Source organism: Emiliania huxleyi, assembly GCF_000372725.1.
Source record: "Emiliania huxleyi CCMP1516 unplaced genomic scaffold EMIHUscaffold_5, whole genome shotgun sequence".
NCBI lineage: Eukaryota > Haptophyta > Isochrysidales > Noelaerhabdaceae > Emiliania > Emiliania huxleyi.
Window position 1 is genome coordinate 707,598 of NW_005198244.1, and position 6,843 is coordinate 714,440.

Below are 6,843 nucleotides of genomic sequence, written 5' to 3' on the forward strand. Positions count from 1 at the left end.
CAACAGGAGGGTCTCGTGCGGGCGTCGACGCGATCCGCTCCAGCGCCGCCTCTCGCGTCGCGGCAAGCGCGGCCGCACCTGTTCACACCCCTCTGCTTCTCACCGAGTTGTCCTTTATCGCGGAGTGTCGCGGCAAGCTGTAGCCGCGCCGTTCTCGTTCCCCATGACGGTCTCGGACAGCTGCTGCGGGCAGGGGTGGTCGGGCCTACCCGAGAGAGAGAGCTGCGATGCGAGGAACCGAGCGCTCTCAGCAGCACGGCTCCCGTGGCCACGCCGGAGCTCAGCGAGGGGGAGCGGCGCCGCGCCTAGAGCAAAAGAAGACAGTCACGCGCCGGAAGGTGCGAGCGCAGGCGCGCGTCGCACTCCCGCCGACTCCTGCGACTCGCGGTGACACCCGAGAGACTCCAGAGCTACTGGCACACCGAACCTGCCGTGCGCAGCGTGCGTGCGTGCGTGGTCTGTGCGGTGGTTGATTTGCCGGGGGCATCTAGACTGTGGCGCGCCGCACGCGAGGGAAGTCGCCGCCGCCCAAGCTCGCGTCGCGATCGAAGTCGTGTACCCCCCTCCGCCGAGAAGCAGCGTAGGCCTGCTCACGGCTGCAGGCTGTGAAGAGACGCCGCTCCCGCCTGGCACCGCCGACCAGGCGGCTTCGGCGCCTGCGCAGCGCGAGCACGCATTCCACCGCCTTGCTGTACCCGCCCAGCGTGACGTTCATGCAGCCGAGCCGGTCGCCAGAGAGCAAGCCCGTGCCGGCAAGCAGCACCACTGCAGCAGGCTGGTAGCGGGCGGCCGCCTGAGGAGGCAGCAGCAGCAGGTGAGGCATCTCCCCCCGCAATATCCCGCCACGCTGCCAGCCCAGTCAGGGCGGTGTGTCTGAGGGGAGGGAGGGAAGGGAGGGAAGGGAGGGGAGGGAGGGGAGGGAGGGGAGGGAGGGGAGGGAGGGGAGGGAGGGGAGGGAGGGGGGAGCAGTCCCACCGCCTCGACGACGGGCGGGAGGGAGTGTCTAGGAAGTGTCTAGCGTCTCCAGGAAGCCTCACCGCCTCGACGACGGGCGGGAGCAGGGCCTCGAGGTCGGCGTCGCTGAAGCCGCGCTCGACGGGAAGGTTGATGTTGTGCCCCTTGCCCGCCCGCTCGCCCGCGTCCTTTGCGCCGCCCGAGCCGGGGAAGTAGCCTGCATGGCACGGCCGCGGGCGCTGGAGAGTGGAGTAGTGTGTGGGGAGGGAGCGAGCACTCGGGCCGGGGAGGCAGCAACAGCAAGGCGTGGGATGCGATGCCCGCGGGTTCGTTGCACGCATCTATGGCGCGTGAGACCGTCGCCGTGGCGATGCAGCGAGACGCACATGACGCGGTCGGTGGTGTAGAAGGCCTCCTCGACGCCCGACGCGTGCACCGAGTCCACGTTGATGAAGAGCACACGCTCGACGCTCTGCAGCAGCGTCAGCACGGCCAGCACCACCTATGGCAGGACGTGCCGTGGACGTGTCGTGGACGTGCCCTGGGCTGGGCTGCGCGGCGGCGCGCGGAGCGGCACGTCATTGACGTACGAGAAGCCCGACGCGCAGTCACGCCGCGCGTGCGCCTGCGGCGGTCACCAACACGAGGGTGAGAGTTGGGGAAGCGTCATGGTGGCAGCAGCGGCAGCAGTGGCAGCAGCGGGCGCCTGCCCCCCGCTCCAGTTGATGGCGATGTCCGCCTTGCCGGTGGCGAGGAGCTCGGCGGCGTGCATGGATGCGCCCGCGTAGATCTGCGCGTACGGCCTGCGCCACGCCGAGGGGGCGAGGTGGCCTCGGTAGGTGGCTGGCCTCCCGCGGCCGCAGCTTGCGGCAGAGAGCCGCGGCTCGCTTGGGACGGCGCCCGCCATGCCACAGGACACACCACTGCCCACACCGCCGCCGCAGCTACTACCGTGCTTGTGGGGACCCCCATCCGATGAGATACCGCGACGATATCGCAGTCATGGGGAGATTGTCATCTGCTCAAGTGCTAGGCGCGCAGAGGCGCAGAGAGGCGCGGCCGCACCAGGCCGTCTCGCTGAAGCAGACCGAGTTGTTGAGCACGTAGTTTGCAGCCTCATTGGCCACCTCCTTGCCGTGCAGCTCAATCTTCTCGAGAAAGGCGACGTACGCGTCCGTGTGGTAGCGGCGGACCGTCGCGGCAGGCGCTGGCGACCAGCCGTCGCCGCCGCTCCGCACCATGGTCATGTGCTTGTCCAGCCCGCAGTCGACGACCAGGTTGTCGGTCAGCCTGACGGTGTGTGGAGAGGCAGTGGGTGGGCGACGAGGCCTTGCGCAGGCTGTGCAGAGCTCTGTGCGGGCTCTGTGCGGGCTCTGCGCGCCGGACGGTGTGCGGCTTGCGCAGCGACGCCTCTGGCGACGCGTGCACCCCAATGTGGTCGTCCAGGAGGTAGGTGACCCTTCGTTCTGCTGCAAGGGTGGCGTCCGGCGCGGCTTGTTGCGCTTGCGGCGGTGTGGCTGCGCTTGACATGCGGGCGGAAGCTTCAGGTTCTCCGGGCGCCTTTAGGGAGGCAACCCCCGGCTGGCCCCTAGAGCCCAGGGGGTCTGAACCTGCCTGCGAGGTCTCTCGGGGGCCACAGAGCCACGATGGCAGACTGAGCGGTCCGTCCTCCTCTTCGGCCCCGCCTGGCTCGCGGCGCGGAGAGAACCCGGCGCCGGTCCGCGGCTGGCCTGAAAGCCCGTCCGCAAGCCCCTCGGAGCCCCCAAGGTGCGCCCGTTTGCCCCGCGCGCCGCCCGCGCCGCGCCTCCGTTTCGAGGAGGCCGTTCCCGGCAGATGCGCTTCGGGTGGGACGGGTTTTATTGTGGGTCGCATCCCGGCCCAGGGGCGGGACCAGAGCTCCGCGATAGGGTGACGGAGCTCCCCGCCCGGCGGCACACTGCCCGCTCACCGCTCGCTCCGCCCGTGCTCGCAGGCCGAGCGCCATGCCAGGAGGAGCGACCCGACCAAGAAGGCCCAGGAGGTCCACGCAGCCCTCCTGCTTGTGGCGTCGGCCTACTCGATGCGGGCACCTCGGGAGAAGCCGTTCCTGCCCGGCCTCAATCACCCCTCGAAGCAGCTGCGGCCGCGATTTCATCTGGTGACCACCCCACCCCGGCAGGCGCACGCTGAAGCGAGGCCGTCCCGCAGCGCTTCCGAGACGGGGCTGTTCGCGCGGAGCGTCACGCCGCAGGCGTCCGCCGGAGGCCCGCCGGAGGCTGAATGCGGCGGCCACGTCAGTCTTTTGCCCGCGAGGAGCCTGGCCGTCTCTTCCCAGCCGCTTTGCACGCCCCCAACATCCCCTGACAGCAGCAGCGCCTCACGGCGTGGGCTGCGAGGTCACTCGGGGTGACCCAGGGGGCGGCGGGAGAGCACTCTTCCGCCGGAGTAGCGGGCGGTCTTTCCGCTACTCGCTCGTACTTGAGGTGCATCCACGCCCGCCCACCACCTTCCCGGCAGCCCCACCCGCTCGGTGACGTCCTCACTCCCCCCCCCCCCTCAGGCGAGGCCCTGACCACCAAACTCGCGCTCTGCGCTCCGGGAACGGGCAGCAGCGCGACGCTCTTCGAGAGCGAGCGGCGGCGGCGGCTCAGCACGAACCATGTCAGCGCAGGGCGGCGCTATAGCTGCGTGGCGGGCCCCCACCACCGGACTCCGTCAGGGCTCGCGTCTCCCTGCCAGCGCGGGAGCTGAGGGGAGCGCAGTGTCTGTGTCTGTGTTGTGTGTGAAAAAACATTAGATTCTGCATTCTCTTTGGGGTCTGAGACCGTCTCTCGCACCAAATTGTGAGACGCCCCATTCCCAGCCTGTTGCTTTGGTGGTCGGGTCTGGGAGCTCAAACCTATCGATTTCCATTGGAATGTCGTGGGGGGCGGAGCGCGTGCCTAGGCCTGCCCCGCTCGCCGATCCCGAGCTTTCTGCCCGAGAAAAGCGAGTCTTGCGGCCACGGACGTCCCCGGGGCGACGCGCGATCGCCCCTACGTCACCCGCGCGCGCCATGTTCGGCCCCCTCGCGACTCGCGAGGCGCCGAGACTGGCGGCAGCTCGAGCCGGCGCGGCACTCACCACCTCTGCGTCCGCCGAGGCGAAGGCAGATGGTTCGGAGGCGCGGCGGCGGCGGCGGTGGCGGCCTCTGGGGGCGCTGCGCACCCCTTCGCCGAGCAGTCCGCCTTGACTTGCGCGAGGAGCGAGCGGCGACCGCAACTCGACGGGAGAGAAGGTGAGCATTGTAGCAGCCTGCTTCACACACGTACTCACGACGTACCACGTAAAACGTACATACTACGCACCGTACGCGCGCCGCCAACGTAACACCCACACCCACACACACACCTAGTCCGTGTCCATAGCGGCGGCCCACTTGGCGCGAAGCTCCTGCTGGAAGCGAGCCAGCCTTCTCTGCGGCCACCCGCGCTTCTTGAACCAGCGGTACCAGTACTGCACGTACTGCGCGTAGGTGATGACTTTGCCTTCCGACCTCGCGTTGTCGATGGCGAGCCGAATGTCGATCAGCGACCGGTTGGTGTCCTTGTCGTTTGGGATCGGCGCAGACACCGTGTCCATCGCATGCTGCTGCATGTGGTTGTAGAGGATGTGAGATTGGGTGCGCGCCGCCGCCCTCCGCGCATCGAGATCTGCCTGATGCTCCTCGTCACTCACCCCCTTCCTCCGAGCGCCTCCGCAATCGCCGTGCTGACACTTGGCAATCGCCTCGCCCATCCGCTGGACCGTTTGCTCCATCGGGTCCTGATTGATGAGCTCGAGGCACCCGTACCTGCGGAAGAGCTCCGGCAGCGAGGCCCACATATGCCACCCGTAGCCTTTGAACTGCAGGCCGTGCGTGCCCCCCGTCCAGCGCACGCAGAACTCCGACGACGCGCGCTCGAAGTCGCGATACACCTGCTCTGGGCCGCCCGCATAGCTGCGCATCTCGGCCGGCTTCAGGCGCATGAGGCGGAGGGCTTTGGCCAGGCAGAGCGCGGTGCGGGCCAGCCCGTCGAGGCCGGCGATCGCGTCCTCTCTGCCGATCGCGCGCAGCGCCGTCTCCAGCGCTGTGAAGAACCTCGAGGCGCCCCTCCCTCCCTCCTCGATGAGCAAAAAGTCATTGCGCAAGGCGCGGGAGTCCTTGCCGTCGAAGGCGGCCGGGTAGCGCTTCTTCGTGTCGTTGCTCATGGTCAGCTTGTGCCGCAGCTGCAGGCCCACGTCCGACATCGCGGCGTTAAACGTGTCGATCGCCGCGACTTTGCCGGAGCTGGTGCTCTCGAGCTTTTGGGTCAGCTCCCGCTCGAGCACCGTGATGAGCAGCTCCATCTGACGCATCTCCGCGTGCAGGACGCACAGAGCCAGGTATCGCTGCGCAATCGAGGAGTCGCCGCCAAGGATGTCCTCGAGCTCGCGCTCGCCGAAAGGCGGCAAATACGGCAGCAGCACGAGGGACCCGGCAGGGAGGATCGCTTTCGCTCCCGCCTCGGTGGAGAGGTCCACGGAGGTGAGGCAGCTGCGGTAGCGGTCCAGGTCGAACCTGGCGTCGCGCAGCGCCTGCTGTGCCCACTGCGAGTTGTCGGCGGGGACGCCGAGCACCTGGGTGCACTTCTTGCCGTTGACCCTGGTCTCCTTGGTCTTGAGCGAGGGTGTCGTGCTCACCTGGGGGTGGCGGGCTTGAGTTGTGAGTCTACAGGGTACGTGTGGTGTGAGCGTACGTAAGCAAGCGTCCGTCCCGTCACGGCACTCTCGGAAGAAAGAAGAAATACGAGCGGCGGGCGCTTGAAGGGCACAAGGGGGAGGCGCCTGCGCTCCCCGCGCCGCGTTGGACCCTTTGCCGCGAGCGAATCGAGACGTCGAAGTGCCGCCGCTCGCGGACCCGGTGCGAAGCTCCAGCATCGGGCACTGGATCGAGTTCGACCAGTCCTGCGACGAGTCGGCCATCATCTGCGCGTACTCAACCATCTCCGGGCGGCCGGGCCACTGCCGCTCGCACATCTGCTCGAGGGATGCGCCGCCATCGGGAACAACGGCGACCATCGCGAGCTTCGACTGGTCCTTGTGCAGCACGTTGTGGAAGGGCGAGGTCGGCTGGTCGGCGATCCAGTGCAGTCCAAGAAACTCCATGATTGCGCTAAGGTCGGCGCTCACGATGCCGTGCGCAGTCATGGGCACATCGGAGACGACAATGTGCCGCTGGTAGAAGCTGTCGCCCTCGTCGATGACGCCGAGGTCCTCGACGAGCTCGAGTCCCTCGTCGAGCAGCGCCGGCGGCAGCGGCAGATAGGCGTGCTCCACCACCAACCCTCCCGGTTGGCGCAGCTGCTCGAGCTGCTGCACATAGCCGAGGAAGCCACGCAGCTGATTCTCGGCGTGATCGTCGCCAGCCCAGCAACGCAGGAACAGCGCCTTGGCCGCATTGCATGCGCCCTGCACGACATGCTTCAGGCACTCGGGCCCCCACCGTTCGCCCTTCACCCCAAAGCACTTGATGATAGCAAGAACGGCGGTCCACTTCTTTGCACCCCGCATCCCCTTCAGGAGCTCGCCCGCATCGAGCGTCAGCTGGAAAGCAAATCTGGCGGCGGGGCTCCCCGGCAGTGGCACCTGGCCTGTGAAGGGAAGCATTCCCTCGTTTGCCAGTTTGTTTGCCAGGTTGCACGCGCCATGCGTGGCCGCAAGCCGCTTCTTGCGGTTCCAGACCGGCCGCTCATCGCTGTCCTCTGCCCGCGCGCGCTGCTCGCCCCCTCGGGGAGTCTGTTGATCCGCCTCCTGCGCCGCCTCCTCAGGCGCCTCCTCGCCCGCGTCCTCCTCCTCTGACTCCGCCTCCGACTCCGGCCCTCCCTCCTCCTCGACCTCGCTCCCCTCCTC

The 6,843-nt window shown here is 68.2% G+C and overlaps 1 protein-coding gene across 1 annotated transcript; it reads right to left on the bottom strand.

Annotated features, from left to right (window-relative positions):
* Positions 1 to 148: 148 nt before the first annotated feature.
* On the bottom strand, positions 149 to 2,519 carry EMIHUDRAFT_350223 (histone deacetylase RpdA/Rpd3; the record flags this gene model as incomplete). Its single annotated transcript, XM_005766998.1, has 9 exons — positions 2,341 to 2,519; positions 2,020 to 2,249; positions 1,661 to 1,757; positions 1,532 to 1,579; positions 1,312 to 1,456; positions 1,038 to 1,171; positions 657 to 793; positions 504 to 586; positions 149 to 305 (listed from the first exon to the last, which is right to left on the bottom strand). Coding segments are annotated over exons 1-9 (1,118 nt in total), but the record flags the coding sequence as incomplete, so codon positions are not given.
* Positions 2,520 to 6,843: the final 4,324 nt, after the last annotated feature.